Below are 20,031 nucleotides of genomic sequence, written 5' to 3' on the forward strand. Positions count from 1 at the left end.
TCCAAAAAGAGCTCCAGCATGGACCGTACGGGAGATACTGGATCTGAACGCTGTATGGGGAGACAAATCTGTTCTGTCAGAGCTCCGTTACAGAAGACGAAATGCCAAAGCGTTTGAAAAAAATCTCCAGGCTACACAGTGCTGCGTGACAAGCGTAACGGAAAGCCAAAGAATCAAATGGACGCTCATGGAGGGAGGGAGGGGGTACTGAGGACTCCAGCTATCCCACAGTCCACAGCAGTCTCCTAAAAGTATTTGCATTCTTGGCTGAGCTCCCAATGCCTGTAGGTTCAAACACATTGTCCGGCGTGGTTCAGGGTATAGCTCGTCAATTTACTCCCTGCCCCCCCCCACGTGAAAGAAAAGGGAAAGAAATCGTTTCTTGACTTTTTTTAATGTCACCCTATGTGTACTGAATGCTGCTGGTAGACGCGACGCTGCGGCAGTAAACAGCAGTATCCGCTCCTCTTCCCTCCCCAGTGGTAGACGGTACAATATGCTTGATAGCTGCTGAGTACTCCTGGCTGGCCTCAGGTGAGGCTGGCCGGGGGCGCCTGGGTAAAAATAGGAATGATTCCCGGTCATTCCCAGTAGATGGTACAGAACGGCTGGTAACCATCTTCATCATAGCAACTAGGGGCTGAGCTCCATCAGTCCCCTCCCTTTCATGTGTAAAGAGAAGATTCTGTACTGCCTGGACTATCATAGCAGCAGGATGCTGGGCTCCCTTCCCCCACACCGCTTAATGTCCTGCCTGGACTATCATAGCAGCTGGAGACTGCCTCCCCCTCATTTTATCTCACTAACAAGTCAGTGTTTCTTATTCCTGCATTCTTTATAATTTCATCACACAAATGGGGGGACACTGCCACGGTAGCCAAGGAAGGTTTGGGGAGGAGGGAAGCAACGGGTGGGGTTGTTGCAGGGGCACCCCCCGTGAATGGCGTGCAGCTCATCATTTCTGCGGGATCTTACACAGAGCGGCTGTGCTCTCTGGTTCTCTGATACACTGGTTCTCTAGTACACTTGCCCCATATTCTAGGCAGGACTGACTCTATTTTTAGATACCATAAAAGAAGAGTTGACTTGGGGAGTCATTCCCATTTTTGCCTTTGCGCCCCCGGCCGACCTCAGCCAGGGGCACCCATAATAGCAGCAGATGGTACAGAACAACAGATAACCATCATCTCATTGACAATTTACAATGGCAGTAGATGGCACAGAATGACTGATAACCGTCTCTGCTATCATGCAAAAGCAAATGAATGCTGCTGTGTAGCGCTGCACCATCGCCTCTGTCAGTGGCATCCAGTACACATATGGTGACAGTAAAAAAAAGCTGAACGGGCTCCATGGTTGCCATGCTATGGCGTCTGCCAGGGCAATCCAGGGAAAAAGGGCGCGAAATGATTGTCTGCCGTTGCTTTCCCAGAGGAAGGAAGGAATGACGACATTTACCCAGAACCACCCGCGACAATGATTTTTGCCCTATCAGGCACTGGGATCTCAACCCAGAATTCCAAGGGACGGGGGAGACTGTGGGAACTATGGGATAGCTACGGAATAGCTACCCACAGTGCAACACGCCGGAAATCGACGCTAGCCTGGGACCATGGACGCACACCGCCGAATTAATGTGCTTAGTGTGGCCGCGTGCATGCAACTTTATACAGTCTGTTTTACAAAACCGGTTTATGTAATATCGGAATAATCCCGTAGCATAGACGTACCCTTAGAGCTGACTTGCTTTGCTTTCTTTTAGCTGTTTGCATTTTTAAAGATTAAAAGCGGCCGCTGAGTGACAGCAAGCTGCTTCTGCTGTATTCCTTGTCTCAGATTAGTGCTCACTATGAACAATTCCCTGTGGATTAAGCTACTTCTAAATTCTCAGTGCTAGTCTGTGTCCAGAGAGCACAAGGTCTGGCAAATGGGTATTAAGCAGTTAATGCACAGAGAAGATGAAATGCAGATGGAGAGGACACGAGTCACAGAGACCATCAAGTGAACTGGAAAAAATGATTGTCGTTGGCAACGGGCCAACTGAAAAAACTATCAAGGGGCTTCATAGCTGACCACCACATGGCTGGTTCTGCTAAGTCTTCCTGGCTCCAGCATGCAAGTGCCTGAAGGAAAGGAGGGATGGGCTGGCACTGTAGGCAAACAGGAACAACCGATTTGTTTAGAGAGAGAAGAAAGTGCAGAATTCATGCATGGCTTCTATTGCTTCAGAAGGGATTTTTGCCACTTTTTTTGTCAGCTGTAATATATTCACTGTAAATACTGAACAGTATTTGAGAATCGTGCATTGGTAAGAAAGCTAAAATGACTTAAGCTCAAAAGAAAGACAGATTCAAAGACCAGTTTTGCATATATGTGGTAAATATTTTTTCTTTACATATTTTCATCCAGTGTTTGTGCTGCCTGTTGACTTAACCCTGCCTAAATCGGGATAATGGATGGCTGCTCAGTGTGGAAATGCAGCATCTGTTAATAACTGATAGTCACAGCATAATGGGGCCTTATCCCAAGATCCCAAAACATTCTACAAAACGGTTACCAATTGCATGTCCAGGGGTGGTTCGGTCCACCATGGGAATGCAACCAGCTTTGTTGTGGAGCAGCTGAGAGCAAAGCTATCCAATGAACCATTCAGATCAGAAAGTGAAGAAAATACTGAATTCGGCCAGGGGGAAAGTTAACACCCCATTCTTCTCTAGTTGGAAATAATGAGCCCATTCTTGTAAAAAGTCCCATGGGATTTTAATAACCAGGAGTGGTCAGGAGCTTGATGTTATACCTCACCCAGCTATGGGCATCTCCAACCGACCAGTGTAATTGTTCAACACCTAGTACAATGGTGGCCTGGTCTGTGACTGGGCCTCCTAGGCACTACTGCAATACAAATAATGATCATTGTGGATTGCACCAGGGATGTGCATGCACAGTCCTGTTTCAAAAAGTGTGTTTGTATCCCCATATTTTCCCCTCTTCCCCACTGGAGCCTTCTGGCCACAGATCTGGGGATTAGCACAGTTCCCGTGGCACTGTGTTGTTAGGAAGTGTGCAACGTATGACATTTCACACATAATATAGTAATATTTTCTGTGGTTACAGCTCTCTGGTTATCCATCACCATTCACCACAGTTTCTGACACGTAATAACTGAGGTGCATATGTCAGTGCACGGTCCTAGTGGAGAAAGACATGAATAGATCCTCATAGTCAGGGGGCTGTGGAACATTCCAACAAGGCTGTCTCTCTAACTCATTGTTCTGGTAAATATGGATGCTGCAACTGGTAGTCATTATGCACACAATGATTGACAACTGAGGAAGCAGTGGGTCAGCCAGAAGGAGACAGACAAGGGCCTGGTTCCATGGTCACATCCTGGCATTCTGTCTTGCCATTTATTGCAAGAATACAGCAACTGCCTTTGGATGAAATTGAGCAGGAAAGTTAGGAAGCCTGCTGCTTCCACTTCCACTGAAACAAATTCCGCTGAGTCACAAAACTGGTTTCAGCTTCAGTCTCGAAGTCCGTTTTTGGCTCGGGGAAAAGTCAATGCAAAAAGGACACAGGAAAACAAAACTGGATTGCTGCTTCACTAAAATGTTGGCACAGGGCTGTATTCTGTAAGGATTCACATAGAGTAGAACTTTGCTCTGTGAGTAGTCCCATTGAAACTAACGAGGGCACTCATGGAGTAGGATATTACTGCATGGGATGAAGGGTGGCAAAATCTGGCCTAGAACGTTTCCAGCTCTCAGCTCAGCTCTTTACCCTTGATTTAATGGCTTAGACAGTTCCTGGAACAGTTACTGTTGATTTGATAGGTTGTCAGTATTAGCTTGTTGGTGGGCATTTATCTTCATAAAGCTGAAACAGCCGTATACAGATTGGCTTTATAGGAAGCAAAGACAGGGATGCCTTCCATTGCTTATGTTAGCAGTATAGACAGCTGAATCTGCAGGGAGTAAAGAGAAAATGAAGACCAGATGCAAGAAACATACCATAGACTTTTCCCGCTAACACTTAAATGCAGTGAGATCGTCTCATATGGAGCCAATTAATGAATTCAAGTCACATAGGGAAGAAATAAGCACCATTCTATTTTATATAGCCTCTTATGCATGCTCATCACTCTAGTTTCTGGGCAGCCTGATTCCTTTAGCTGTTCACACTCGTGCCTTACTACACAATGCTCTGGGACTTTGGAATAGATTGGGGCAAAATATGTGAACTTTGAACCCCTCCTCCTGAGAAACCAACATCCTGTGCAAGAGGGGCAGGAGAGCTCAGTCAGGTGAATCTTGTGGAATTTCTGGGGCATCATTGCCTAGACATTTGGGGGAGGTGGAATGTTTAGAAGCTGGGATGCCTTCTTCCTTGTGGAGCCTCACTAAGTTTCCAGAAACAGAAGCTGCCATGTGAATGATTCTTGTCTTCAAGGCTGCTGTCTCCGTACAGCTCAGCTAACTGTTCACATCACGCTATGCAGCACGGCTCCTGAAGTCCCGCTATGGTGCCTCAATAGTAGAGGAGGTTAATATGCTTCCCAGCTACTAGAGAAGGTGCCTTTGAACCATCACCACTCAGCCCAGTCAGGGTGCTGTGATCACCATTCTGGAAACACATTCTGAGATTCTAGCAGCATGTCCAAACTTCAGGGCTCAGTCCTGCAGGGGGCCTGGCTTCAGGCAGTTCCAGGCAGGTGGCTGCATTATGGTACCAGCAGCCAGGATGATGTTTGCTTTACTAACGACTCACTAATGCCGTGTGGAAAACTTCAACAGCAACAGCAAAAAGCCTGTTTCTACTGAATAGCTTTTGGCTTTGATCCAAAATCCTGGTTCTGTCCTGAACTTCCCATCTCTATTAAGAGCAGAACCAATCTGTGGGATCCAAACAGAGGGAGTTGAGATCTGGATGTGAACTTTATGAAGGTACAGTGTGTTCACATTCCGCATGTAGAGAGAGGCTCACGGTCAAGTGTGGGTCTGGAGGTTTGTTTCAGACCCATCACTATTGTTAAGGAATGATTCTCTTGACACAGTAGGTCTTATATTTCTGGACTGGGTTTTTCTTCCTTTTCTCATTTCAGAAGATCTTTGAAGCCGAGATTTTTGTTCTGCAGGAGTTTCATGTACCTCTGCTGTTTATTCACTACCTAATGTCATGATCCTTCTGTAACATCATAATCTCACAGCAACTAATGGAGATGTTGCAGATTAGAGGATTATGTCTTTGAGTTGGGAAAGAAGCCACCAGGATCAGATGAATTCAAGAACCAAGAGTCTGTCTTTTTGCAAATGGCCTTATTAATAGAAAGCACAGAGGGAGCAAATTACAAAACGTATGTGGTGTAATAAAGAGTTGTCTCCTGTTTTTCTAAATTTTCCTTGCAGCATTAGTGACAGGAGTGGTGTTAATTATTAATTTGGCTCCTTCAGTTTGTAATTTTGATTGAGGGAGTTTTATAAACCATAGTTGCCATGAGTGCTGCATGTGCACCTAACTCATTTTTTACTGTGATGAGAGCTCCTGGGAAATGACCAGAATGAGAAAAGGAAAACCAGAATTAAGTCCTGACCTGTGGCCAGTTGGAACTTTTGCCACTTTTGGCTGAATTTTAAGAAATTCAAGGAATCCTAATGAAGGCATGGGTGAAATTCAGAGACCGTACCCAAACTAATACAATAGCCGAAATCTCTGTAATAACAACCTCCTTTTCTTACGATGGATACTTGTGCTAATAGAATCAGTTGATGGTTGATCCTACCCAAAACTGTTCAATAAAATAAAATAGAAAAGCGAGAGAAAGTTGCTACTGCATTACAAATAATAAATAGTAATCACCTAGGAGTCCTAGTCATGGACTAGGGTGCCGTTGTGCTAGATGCTGTAGAGACAGAACAAAAAGAGACTCCAGTGCAGTGCTTCTGTGACATAGGGCCATTTCTTCCATTCTCTGAATAGTTGCGCAATGAAGAATGAGTTGTTCGAGATGAATTTTCTAAATACTTCTTCACTGGGAAGAACATTACTTGTAAGGTTATGATCAGCCCCGGTAATGAAGTGCTGTAACTGAACAGATGAGACTCTTTTTTTAAAATAAGTAAATAAATGAGATAGTTTTTAAAGATACATACAGTGGGCTAAAATCTTCTTTGGGAGCCACTGCTGTAATTCTGGTTGTCTGACCAAAGTCAATTATATGTGTGTAGAAATAAAACTGGAACACAACATGCAAGGGAAATAAACTCCATTTTTAATTTAATTTTAAAGACAAAAATTAAAGCCTAATGTTGGGCAGCTCATGTCTGGAAGGGAAAGGAGTAAATGCAGAAAAGGAACTTGATCCCCATTAGAAAGTTCCCTAATGCAGAAGCTCTGTAGAACAGCAGAATAATGGAATTGAGGGCAGCTTAAACCTTGGCTGTAACCAATCAAGTTTGTAATTTTTACCCTGAGCTTTTAGGAATTTCAATTTGTGTAGATAACTAAGCACAGGAAAGCCTATATAAGACCCAGTAAATGTGTTAAGACTGTACACAGGCTGATCTACAAGAAATGAATAACATATGCCAAGGAATAAAGCCTTAGAGAACCCCCAATCCTAATGAAGGACACTCTATTAGTGTCAGAGCCGCCCAAAGGATTCAGGGAGCCTGGGGTCTCTGCCGCTGAATTGCCACCAAAGGCTTGGCACTTCGGCGGCAGGTCCCGGGGTGAAAGGACCCCTGCCATGGGTCTTCGGGGCACTTCGGCAGCGGGTACCGGAGCAGAAGGACCCCCCACCGCCGAATTGCTGCCGAAGACTCGGAGCAGAAGAAGCTCTGGGGGACTGGGCCCCGCAAAAGCTTTCCGGGGCCCCCAGAGCGAGTGAAGAACCCTGCTCCAGGGGCCCCCAAAAACTCTCCTGGGGGCCCCTGTGGGTCCCAGGGCCTGGGGAAAATTGCCCCACTTGCCCCCTCTCTGAGCGGCCCTGATTAGTGTACCAGAAAAGTGCACATTCCAAGACACAGGAGCAGCTAGACTTTTTGAAAAGAAGGATACATGAATGCCAGCAATGACACCATAAAGAACTGCTTTTACAGGGGGAATTTAGAAGTTACTCACAACTTGACAGTCTGATAATTTGATGAATTGTCAACATGTGTGTGTTAATCACTTAGTCCTATAATTCAAGATATCCCTTTAGAGTATTAAGCGGGGTATATTCAGGATGCAACTGTTTGTCTGAAACGGAGCAGGCAGTACTGCGTAGCCACAGACCATTCTGTGAACGAAATAGTATACCAAGCAGCTGTTTAACTCGTCGGTATTTTAAGACATTGTTTGTGTTTTATGTGCTGTAATCCATGTCCATCCTTTCAATGAGGATTTTGACTACTGTGTTAAACACTTAGTTTTCCTAGGTAGCTTCACCATGGTTTATAACACTATAATTTAGGGGCTGATCCTGTAAACACCCATTTCAGTAGTTTTACTCACACAAGTTCCATTTACTTCAATGGGGTTACATATGTGAGTAAAGTCACCCATGCACATGCTTTCAGGATCTCTTTCAATGAGAACCTGACCTACATAGTGGCATAAACATGCATTTATACAAGGGGATGGAGGTAATCTATAGAGTAGCATTAGTTTTATTGTCTTTCACTGCAATTTTAGTATAACTTTTTTATTTCTCTGTGCTGTGCCCAGGTCAATGACATGTGGCTTTAGAAAAACTCTTTAAGCCGAAAGTTACCCTCGAACATATTTGTGAATGTCTCTGCCATGTTCATTTAACGATAATACAAGTGTGGACAACTTTAATTTTGTAAGACCAGCTCTCTGGGAAAGCAGGATGTTTATGCTTGAATTTAGGAGTGGTTCTTCCATTGGGAAGACAAAGCTCCCCCTGCCCCAACCCACCCTGTTGAGACATTGCAGTGGCATTCATTTAGCTTTTCTGATCCCTGTTTTATTCCAGTGGGCATAACAAGGCAGTGAGGATCTTAGCAGTGATGACTGTAGTAGCCGCTTGGGTTCTATGGTGATGAGCATTGTTCGGTACAGGTTACAGAGGTAGGTTTTGACATAGGCATAAACGCTTTCTCTGGTTCTGAAGGTATGTATGTTTCATATATCATCAGACCAAAGGAGTAACTCCATGCAAGTCCATTTAATTACACCAGGGATGAATTTGGCCCAATGAGTTGGCTGGCCATTCTCCTTCTGAATGTGGTGCCCATGTGTCCAGAGTTCTAATGACACTGGCTAAGTGTGATCTGGCTGGACACTCTTCAGGCTTGCTGATGGTGTTCTGCCAAATCTTGGTTCTCTCTTTCCCCCGTGACATTCACACCCAGGTCTTCAAATGATCCTTTCCATACCCCATCTTGATGGTGCCCCTCAGAGGAAACAGTGTCAAGCCAGATGGGGCCCTGGTCTTTTTGAGTAACCTTTCCAGCAAGTGTTCAGAGAATCAGTTCAAGGAGATGCTCTCAGCTTGGGAGCTAATTAGGTGCAGCTAGGCCTGGTTCAGCTCAGCATCTTAAGTGTGTTGGGAGGATGGGGGGCTAGCTTCAGCCCATGGGAAGAGGATAAAGTGGTTTTACAGACCAGACACCAAAGGAGGGAGTTCTGAAGAAATATTAGATCTGCTCTCTTTGTTGGCTTGTGCGTTTGCTTTGGAGTTTACTTGCTGTAATGCTGCATAGAAGGAATACAAAGTCCTCGGCCGAATGAGTGTTTTCTTGCTTAAACCAGAACTTCTGAAATAAACCCCACTCTTAATGAGGTTTCTTGAGTTCAAACCTGAGCTTGCTACGAAATCTCTCATTTTACCTCTTTAGACCAGTGTCCAGTACTGCCATAGTCCCCAACCAGGGGTCACTGATACTTACAACCTGCTCCTCCACACCAGTACAAAGTGCATTGACTACATCAGGATCCAGCATCCTCGAAAGACAAATGTATATACAAGCTAAGCTTTGGGTGCCTACCATCATCCTAGTAACATACCTTTTTCCTGTGCTGCTCATGCTACCAGTCTTGGATATTCCCTGTTTGTTTTGTGAGGAGCGGCTGATGTGTTGGAACATTGCTACCCAGCCAGTTCTACTCCACTGTTGTCTGCTTTCCTACTTCCAGTCCATTTGTATGTGGAAATTGTGATGGTGGTTCTGCTTGTTCCACAAGGAAAGCTGAAGATTTACTCCCATGCAGCAAATGTGGAGGAAACTCAGCTGGAATCTAGCAGCATTGGAAAAACAAGGATTGGGGAGAAAAAATATATATATAAAGGAATCAAGAGATGAAGTACCTAGATGAAATGCCTACATGAAACACTGCTCCAAAACAGTGGCCTGCCTGCATTAAAACAGCACAGAATCTGTGTTCTTTCCTGTGTTTGGGGAGTAAGTGAAATACCAACCGAGGTTTAAACACTTTAAAAAAAACTGTGCAGAACATATGGAAGTCATTTCAAATCTCAGAAATTTGAGGGGAGCCTTGGGACTGGTTCCCCCATAAAAGCACTTTGTTGTTCTGGAGGAAAATTGGTGCAATATGATGCACAGATGAGTGAGTGGTGGCTTCTGAAATGAAGCTCAGCAGCTGAGCAGAAGATGTGGCACGTCTGAGATCTTGGTGGGGGCTGGAGCTCTCCTTTCAGAGCTTACGGTGACTTGGTTCATGGGCTAGCCATAAGCTGCTACTACTACTTCTCAAACTCTGCCATTTTCATTGGAGAGAGTGGAAGGAAATAAATTGTTCTCTTGTTGGAACTACTCAAGATCACAGTCTCATTCCCAAACCCAGAAACCCCTTTTAGCTTCTGTCTTCAAGAATTTTGCATTTTCAGGTCACTACCTTTTTGATATATAGCATCACACTTCCAGGTATTTTCATTAACATTTTGGAGAACACACCCACTCAAGCAATAAAGTAATGTTGTCTGTAAAATGAACACCTCAGTCATGTCCTCAATGTGTTAGTGAAGTCTGTTGGTCCTCATGACAGTGGTTTTCAAACTTTTTTTCTGGTGACCGTTGAAGAAAATTGTTGATGCCCGCAACCCAGCGGAGCTGGAGATGAGGGGTTTGGGGTGTGGGAGGGGCTCAGGGCTGGAGCAGAGGATTGGGGATGTGGGGGTGAGGGCTGTGGGGTGGGGCTGGGAATGAGGGGTTCAGGGTGCAGGAGGGGGTCAGGGCTCTAGACTGGGGTGCAGGCTCTAGGGTGGGGCTGGGGATGAGGAAATTGGGGTGCAGGAAGGGGATCCAGGTATGGGGGGGCTCAGAGCTGGGGCAGGGGATTGAGGCATGGGGTTCGGGCGCAGGGTTGGGGCGTGGGCTTACCTCGGGTGGCTCCCAGTCAGCAGTGCAGCCTGGGTGGAGAGGCAGATTTCCTGCCTGTCCTAACACCACGAACAACACTGTGCCCCGAAAGCGGCCAGCAGCAGGTCCAGCTCCTAGGCAGAGGTGCACAAGCAGCTCCGCATGGCTGTCTCCAGCAGGCACTGCCTCCCAGCTCCCATTGGCTTTCAGGGCACAGTGCGGTGTCGGAACAGGTAGGCACTAGCCTGCCTTAGCTGGCCAGCACCTTCGATGGGACTTGTAACAGCCCGATCAACGGTGCTGACCTGAGCTGTGGCGACCCAGTGCCTGACATTCCATGACCCAGTACTGGGTCGTAACCCACAGTTTGAAAACCACTGCTCTATGACAGTTGTGTCTGCTCCTTTGGTAGAACAGAGTGAAGCTTCCTCCAGATTAGTATGTAAAGCTGCAACACTGGATTCTAACAACACTTTGACTGTACAACCTCCATTAAATAACACAGTCTCTGCAATGGCTGAGTTTAATTGCAGAATTCTCCTGTTTCTTTTGTATCATGGATATTGGTGCTAGCAACTTATTGTTGCCTTCTGCTCTTTTTCCATCAGGGAACTGATACACCGAGCTCTGCAGTCTGGGTGTGTATCTTCCTAAAAACAGAGTGAGGAATTTTAATCTCCATTTAATGCAGAACTCTGGCTTATCAGAGGTTGTTTTGTTGTATCATCTGATACCTCTACGGGGAGAGTTTGTTGCTTCTTACTTCTGGTATGGAACACAGCACCATCAGGAAAATGTGTTCATCCTGTGAGGCAAGCTCAGGGGATCTGGAGACTCCTGTGGTCCCAACCATATCTGGCAAGAGCCATCTTTAGTTCTTCTGTGCGTGGAGTGAATACAGGTGGCCTTTTTTAAAAGGATTTACTCTTTCCCAGGGAAAATGCAAGATGGTGGCTGCAGCCCAGTCCCCAGGGAATGCTTTAGAAATTCTCTCGTTAGTGTGAAGGGCTTCCTTTTGCAACATTTCTAAATGAAGTTCTTAAAGTGTTTGTTTGGGGTCATATATGATACTATGTGCAGGACTTCATGAGTTCCAGGGGGATGGATGTCATGGAACCCATAATTCCCTTATACTTTAAAAAGATGTGCAATATGTCAACTGAACAGCGAGAGACTGGCTGTTACTCTATCCAGAACAGCGCCAAAAAGGGATCATAATAGCCCCATGTGCTTGAGGTGAAAGATTGTCAAGAAAGCAACTCATCAGTAAACATTTGTGCCACCTACTCAGAACAAACAATCATCTGGTAACTATTTCCTTTATTCTTGGTGACTCAAAATAGAAGTATAATCACAAAACAAAAGAGACACTGAAATGTCCCCAGAATTTAGGCTAACAAGTTGGCTTGCTGATCATATAGATAATGAAGGCAAATGTCTCATTTTCAGTGCCCTTCATTGTTTTAGGCTGTGTGGAGAGGTTGCTGTCATAAGAATAAAGTTAAGTGGAATACTGTGCAAATTCCTTAAGAAGCCACAGGCTCTGTGAAATTCATTTACTTCCCATGGGGCCCTTAAATCAAGCATCACTTCCAAATGCGAGAGAGCAGTCTCTATTCATTGTAATTACTGTCTCCTTCTGTTTTCATGGTGATGGGGCTGGCGACCTCTGAACAAAGACATGAAGTCGCTTTCGTTCCAATAATATGACAGTTTAAATAAATAACTACTTCTTACTTATCCCTTATTCCCATGATATCTTGCCTTCCTGTCAAATGGAGAAATTCATACACCTCCAAGCTGATACTGTGTACACAACACCTTGGCCTAATCCCTCCCTGTAATCGTCAGTTAGAGAGTAGTAAATGCCTTTTCAAAGCTGTACAGCAGATGCAAAGTGTTGTTTTCTCTAAGCACTGGTGCAGTAATGCTAGGGACATAAATCTTCCTGCTTAATTTACTATCAGGACAGAGAAAGTCCATGCAATGAGGAATGAATTATGCTCACAGTACATTGGCTGGAAGGTGGCCATTTGTCCACCCGAGTCTTGTTTTATGTTATGCTGGGACTGTAGCCAACTTCAAAACCTGTGTCATTTTGTGATAAAATTCTCTCTCTTCTCTCACACCTGCTGTTATTTTTCAAACTAAATATCTCCCTTGCCTACGTAAAGAGCCAAAGGTCTTTGCATCAACTCTGATGGTATCGCTGCTGTTTCTCTGACGGCCATACACAGGTGCATTTTTTTGTATGATGAAGTAAGTTTTGTGCTGCTACTTTTTGTGTAAGTCCTGCCGGTTAATTCTTTGGCCCATGTTACAGTTATTTTGCACTGTTCGAGTGGCACAAAAAGACCTTATATGAGGAATCCTGATTTGGTGCAAAGTCCTCCCTCAGTTTGTGGTATAGCAGGTATTTCGGAAACAGATGGGATAGAAGCAGGGCCAGAATGCACTGTGCTCTAGGGATCCTTAACACTGTAATGTTCATTAGGCTGCTATTACAAATTGGCACAAGTTAGAGTAGCCCTTAAGCTGCTCGGTTCTTGCACATCTCTGCATTAAGCCTGATCTTGGAAAAAAGGTCCACATGCCAAGTCCCATTGGCTTGAGTGGGACTCCATTGTAGGAGTTGGTATCTGTGTGGGATTAGACTGGGTTGTGGAATTGGTCCTTTAAGAGCAGAGCCCATGCCTTCTATCTATCTGTAATGTGCCCTGTACACTCTGGGCATTACAGTAATCGTGATGATAAAGCAAATCCTCTGGCTTAGTTTCATTCAGAAGGCAGTTGTGTTTCCTGTGGGGCATCTCTGTTGTGTAAATATTTATATTTGCAAATTATCTCTGCTTAACTGTGAACATCTGCAATGTATTTAAATTTCAGTGGCATGCATATCAGGCACACCATTAAATTCAAATGGTTTTGCCTATTAAATCTGGCAATAAGGAACTCGCCAAGATTGGCTTTGGAATGATGCTCTTTGTAATAGTTTTAACAAGAAAAACATTTGATTTATACAGAAAATACTAAGAGCTGAAACAGTATTCCTTTTGGGGATACCATGCTGGTTAATGTCAATCATTTAAAATATAATTTGCTTTGTGAAAGTATTTTTATGCAAATACGCTGACATGAAACATGACGAGTGCAGGTTCTTTTGTAAATGAAGGTATTTTTAGTTATGCAATCATTAAAAAAATAGACTATCTAGCTTTTTGGGTTTAAATCATAAGTTCTACAAAAGTAGGGGAGGAGGGGTGGAGAAAATGTGATAAATTCCTTTCCAGCTGGAGTACTTGCTTATAAATTTTCAAATTAGCATAATATTTTAGAGACTTAATTCATAATGTTGGAAAACACTAATGTTGCCTTTTACATACACAGAAGTTGTATCAAGATCAAATGAAACTTAAGTTACATCACCTTGCTACTTTACTTTAGTTCTTTATTGCTGACCTATGGGTGTGAAAGGCATCTCAGAATGTTTGCAACATCCTTACTCCGCCCTTGCATCCAGGAGTTTGCAACAGGCTTACCTGGCTGAAACCAGCATTAGTCCTGATAATAACTGTATATGCAGCTGCCATGACTTTTCTCCTCAGTATGGTGAGGCTGTATGATGGGTTAGGTGAGCCATGGGTGGGTACAGGACCAGTATCCCCAAGATCTGCAGTATTACTGACTAATGAACACCAAGCCTGGTCAGAAGAAAATAAATCACGTTCCCACAGTGAAGTGTGTAAACTAAGCGACAGACCCTGCTGATGTTTGTTAATGGAGAATAACTACAGTGAAGTCAGAGCTATGTTAGTGTAAGTGGGATGGGACTCAGGCCTGAAGAGTTCAATAGGCTTCCTTTAGCTGGGTCTCTAAATGTAAAACAAAGAAGATGGCTTTGTATTGCCAAGGTTGGAGGCTCTCAAAAGGGCTTTTTCCTGCTTCTCCCAAGTTGTTTTTGGCTTCTTGCAACAGCTGGATTGTAGCACTCTTCGGAACACCTCCCTCTTACAGCATATGCTGGAGGAACTGCCTAATCCATTGCAGCCAGCCCAGCAATACTTGCTGGACAGTCCTAAAGCGAGCAGTTGAGGGTCTTTATTATATTCAGGGAGAAAGTGCCACTCCTCTGTCTGCCAACCCCTGCCACAGCATCATATGAGAACAATGCAGTATAGGATGAGGACTGGCACTCGGGGGTGGGGATGTGCAGGCATTGGAACTGCCAGATGACACTGTTGCTTTTGTACCAACATCAGAATTCTAATTTGTTGTTTGAATTCTTCTGTCACCCTAGCAGTCTCTACCCCAGGGCTTAGGCTGGCTTAACTGCGTGTCTCTCTGGGCCTCTCTTGAGCAGCATAGCTTAGGTGTAAACCAGGCCAGAGACATGAATGTTTCACAGGCCTTGAGCTGGCTCTCTGCACAGGCGTGAAGTTCACCCGCTGAGAATTAAAAGATAAATCTGAATTGGTGTTTTGACATTCCACTCTTAGCCTCCCCAGACTGAACAATAAAACAGCCACAATTATTTGTTTCAAAATGTGTCTGAATAAATCGGTTTACTCTGAGGTTGAAACATTGCATGCCAAGTGCTGACATGGAGCAAATGGTGATGGCCCAGCTCAAACCCTGTATCTTCCTTTACTACTTTCTATGTTTTAAATTAAACTATAAACAAACCATTGCATACACGCCATGGCAGAACAGATAGGCCCCTGTTTTATTGTTAATCTCAAAAGAAGTCTTTATTTGTGCATATGTACCATTTACATCATAGAATCAAGGTGAATATATTCATTTATCATGCACCTATCACCCCATCACCTGCACTGTGCATCTCTAGTCCCTCCTTCCAGACCACTTCTAATGTTCGAAACCTCTGAGTGGCTCCAAACAAGTGTTGGGTTTTTTAAATCAAACTGACTGAGACATATTTCTTCCTTTCCCTTCAAAGGTGGGTTAGTTCCCACAAAGTTACACTGGTCCCAGCCCCAAGACAGTCATGTTCAGTACTGCACCAGTCACAGAATGGGATTCAATTACCAGGGGAAAGCGTCCTGTCCTCACAGCAAGTTCGGCCAATGGGAATTTGTTCTGATGATGTCCTTCTTGTGACTGGAGGCCCTCAGGAAGAGCATTGGTGGGTGAGGTTTCTCTGGAACCAGTCAGAAATGGAAATTTGCCTCAAGACTTTACATTTATTCCAGACACAGTAGAGCTATTTTTATTAAGTTTTTAACAATGGCTAGTGTGGGCCAGGATAGCTAGAGTGTCTTAAAATAAAATGTGGAGGAGACTCTGGATGAGGTGTGAAATTCATACCTGTACACAGTGCTAGTCTAAGGCCTATGCAACACTCAAGTCCTTAAAACAGGGCTTAAGCTGAATTTAAATGGTGCTTAGGCCCCATGTCATTCTACATAGGGATGAATTTCACAGAGGAAACTATTGTTTTTACTTTTTAGATTAGAAAGTCAAATTGTGTAGCTCCAAATTCAAATTGTGTAGACCAGTGATCTCAGTAAAAGAATGCTTTTGAAAATTCAAAGCTTAGACTAGATGAATACACAAATTTCAGTTTGGGGGCACTCAGATATCAGAGCTGGGATGAGGACCCCTTGGAAATCTGGTCTAAGGTGCCTTTTGTACCAATCACTAATTAAACACCTCCCCACAAACACAATGTTTTCCCTTAAGAGAACCACCCTTCCTATCCCTTTTGGATACTGCTTTGTGTGTTTGGTACAAAATAGCTATTAAAAGCAGTTGGACTGGGATTTGAAATGAAATGGTTTGCATCTTTGAATTCTTGCATGATTATTTTTTTTATAACTTTCTTCTGAAAACTAGAATTTGCTCCAAGTTCCAGAACTACTTTATATCAGGCTCTACCAAAATGTAACCAGTTCTGCGTGCCATGTGAATTCTTCTCTGATGTCTGTTTGCCTTTTATTTGGTTAAAAAACAGAAAAATGTTCACTGGGTAACATTGTTCTAACAAGATTAAAACACCATACAAAATCTCTAGAATGTGTACACATAAAGGAAAACAGAATCACACTTTTTCAAGATTACTTCCAAAGTTAACAAATGTTTAGGTGGAAAGAGATTTTTTAGTGTATTGCTTGGGATTCTCTTACACAATTTTTGACTTGTTGTATTTAATTGAAAAACAAATCAAGACTCTGAGCTGAACTGAATTGTTTTACCTTTTTTTTGCTTTATGGAATCGGGAGAATCTTGACCATATATTGTTGTACAGGAGTGATCCAAACTCTGTTTGCTTCAAAAGGGTTACTCCAAATTTATATCACTGTCATGTGAGAGTAGCATTCAGCCCAGTGTTGCTTAGAGAGAGAGAGAGAGGCGAGACATATGTCATACAGTTGTAGCCGTGGTATGGAAATATAGCTTGGCATCAATGCTCTTTTATAACTTAGAGACCATGGCTCTTATATTACCATGAAGTGAGGAAAGCAACATCACATTCAGTGATAGAAACATACTGTAGATCAAAATTGCATGTTTGGGGACACAAATGAGCAATTCATCTGCATGAGTATATGGATCACATGGTTCTTGTGTCAAAGTCTTGTAGTTGGGTTTCTCACATGACATAGTGACAGCTGCTCACCATCATAGGGAAAAGGTTGAACCATAAAGTTGTTTGCAGTGTTGTTGTAGTCGTGTTGGTCCTGGGATATGAGAGAGACCAGGTGAGTGATATTAATCTTTTATTGGACCAATAGAAGTTGAACCATAAATGGCATGTGAAATGACTGTAGAATGGCAAGCCATGCTGCTGAGCTGGATTAGACTTTTCCACTGGAGAATCGCTATGCTCCAAGGCACAGTTGTTTAAAACTAAGCTATTAAGGCCCCAATTCAGCAAAGTATTTCATACATGCTTAAGTCCATTCCTACCTAACAAAGTGTTTAAAGCACGTGCTTAAAGGTAGGCCTATATTTAACCCCTTTTGAAGGCTGTGAGACTTAAGCAGGTGCCAAGTGAATCGGGACTTGAGTCCCTTATCTGTTTAGGAGATCATTATAAATCAAATTACAGAAGATACAAAGTTATTTGGGTGGCAAGTAGACCAGCCGGTAACAGCACCAGGGCCGCCCAGAGGTGGGGGCAAGTGGGGCAATTTGCCCTGGGCCCCGCAGGGGCCCTGCGAGCCCTGGCCTGGAGGTCCGGGTCTTCGGCGGCATTACGGTGGTGGGGAGCCCTTCAGTGCTGCCAGAGACCCAGACCGCCCAAAGCGGGTGAGTACAATTGCCGCAGCTCACCCGCTTTGCCCCAAGCCCCCTGAATCCTCTGCGTGACCCTAAACAGCACTGTCCTTCCAGGGATTTACTGCAACTATTCAACTGCTCTAATGGAAGAGTAGCAGGACTAAAGTCAGTGCCTTTGCACAGGTTCTCCTAGACAGCAGCGGTAGCCTGGTGCTCAGGACCTACACACTCCCCTTCTCATGTACACTCACTCAAGGGCCAGATACAATTTGGCCTAATATGTTTAATGACATTTAACAGCCATGTAAGAGATTAAGTGATTGTAAATAATAAATCAACCTTTACTTGGGGTACTTACTGTGCATTTCTTTTGGGAATCCTTGAAGGGTAGATTTAAAGGATAGTTAAGATTGCTAAGGCCCCAATCCTGCAACACTTATTCATGCATCTGACTTTATGCAGCTACTCTGGTGGGTGAAGCTGAGCATCCGTCTAAGTGTGCATGGGATCGGGGACTAAAGTACCATGCTACATGCTGCCTCTCTGCACAGCGGGACTCCCGTTGCTGTCAGCGGGAATGATGCAGGGCAATAGGTGGCCCATAGAATCTGCTAAATGATAAATTATTGTCCCTATTGTTTTAAAAAATAAAGGCCCAGTTCTGAAGTTGAGTCACACGTGGGATCCATCCTGGGTTCTGTGCTGCTCTGGTAGGTGCTTTAAAAATCCCTGACAGATGTAAGCACCATGCCTGAAGGGAGTCATCTTATTCTTCCCACCGTGCCTTTGTTTCTTTTCACACCCTCTCATACTCTCTATTATATATTACTTGACATTCTTTATTTTATTGTTCTCTTGAGAAATATTATTGAATCTTGAAACAGTGATAAGATCTGTTAATATAATCCACAATGCACTAGATCTAATCTAGAGCCTCTTTTAGAGCATGACTGAAATAGCTGCATTCCCAAATTAATCTCCTTTTGTAATCTGGTATCTTTGCTTCCCTTTTCAGGGGCCACTTGGTTTGGATGGCAAGCCAGTAAGTAGTGTGTTAAGTGTCAAATGTACCATTTATTTATTTCTAGTTATTCCATGAAACACGTACATGCAGAGCCAAATATTGTAGTAATGGAGCTCTGCATTATAATTATTACAAGGTGCAGTAGAGCAAGGTCACTCTGTTTTGTAACACAGACTGATTTTAGGATTTACAAGATCCTCAATGTATTGGATCCTATAGGCCCTGATCCTGCAAATGGTAGCATCTGGGCAAATTGTAGCACTCAGGTGAAACCCTGTTGACTTCAGTGGGACTAATCACAGTATATAAAGTTCAGCACTTTTGTAAGTTTTTACAGGATCGGGGCCTCTGTGAGCTTTTACTCTGGAAGGTGACTGTAACATAACGCTGTCATTCTGGAGTTCTGTGGTTTTTGAGTCTCAGTGTTATATACCGTGTGCTGAGTTTACAAATAAAAAGATGTACCTTTCTAAGTGCCAGCCCTATAAACTCAACTTGGGACTGGTTGGGAAGCAAAGTTGGGTTCTTTCCTTCTTGAACATAATCTCTGGTAAAGCAAATTATGCCCTCAGTAACATCTGATGAACCCCATTGCTTTCCATGTGTTTGCACAGATTGTTCCTGTAACTGGAACTTAAAAAACAACTCCATTGATGCACTGGAGGGAACAGAATCAAGTGCACACTCTTAGCTGGGTGCTAAGCTGGGAGTAAAAAGTCATAATAAAGTATTTAAACTGCAAAAGTGACCAGTCTTTCTGAATACACACAGTGCTGAGTAGGGGTGTACATTTCTCCAGAGTGGTTTAGAACTGGTCTCAGTGTGCGCGATTACTGAAGTAGCATTTTGTGAATTATTGGGATGAGGCACAGTCTGGAATTCATTTTTACACGATGTTCTCTTGACTTCTTTCTTTTGCTTGGAAGCCTATTGGAAATCCAGGTACATGTCTCCTTATTGTCTTTTGGTAACACGCTGACTGAACTTTGGTCAGTTCTGATTTTTTCTCATAAAGGATATTTAAGAACTGTCACTTGTATTTTGTTTTCAAACTGCATTTCCTTCCATGATCACTAGAGGGCTGCATTTGAAATCTTTTCAAGCTGCAAATCATTAAGTGACTGTATTGAGAAAGGTAGTAGAGGCTCATTCATTCAGTTGCAAAGTCATTCTAGATATTTTGTTAGCCACTTTGGGAATGTTTCATTACAGCTGCAAATATGCTCTATTTCTGTTGCTATATTAAAAAAAAAAGACTAGTGGTAGAAAACAATTGGGGGTGAACCAACCAGTTAGATCAGTACGAGAGTATTTGCCTATTATTCAAACCACTCCAGAATTGAACTTTTTTGAAGTGTCGAAAAAGTTGGTGTTTATTTTTATAGCTATATACACAAAATTAATTTTCTGTGCTGTTCTCAATATTTTTTGGTCTATCTGGAA

At 43.5% G+C, this 20,031-nt stretch overlaps 1 protein-coding gene across 1 annotated transcript in view; it reads left to right on the forward strand.

The window, feature by feature from the left end:
• COL23A1 (collagen type XXIII alpha 1 chain) overlaps positions 1-20,031 on the forward strand; it is a 324,183-nt gene that overhangs the window by 256,288 nt on the left and 47,864 nt on the right. The window contains exon 6 of the mRNA XM_030572434.1: positions 18,580-18,606. Coding sequence (XP_030428294.1) covers positions 18,580-18,606 — 27 coding nt within the window. The remainder of the gene's footprint in view (positions 1-18,579; positions 18,607-20,031) is intronic.

Source organism: Gopherus evgoodei, chromosome 8 (assembly GCF_007399415.2).
Source record: "Gopherus evgoodei ecotype Sinaloan lineage chromosome 8, rGopEvg1_v1.p, whole genome shotgun sequence".
Taxonomy (NCBI): domain Eukaryota; kingdom Metazoa; phylum Chordata; order Testudines; family Testudinidae; genus Gopherus; species Gopherus evgoodei.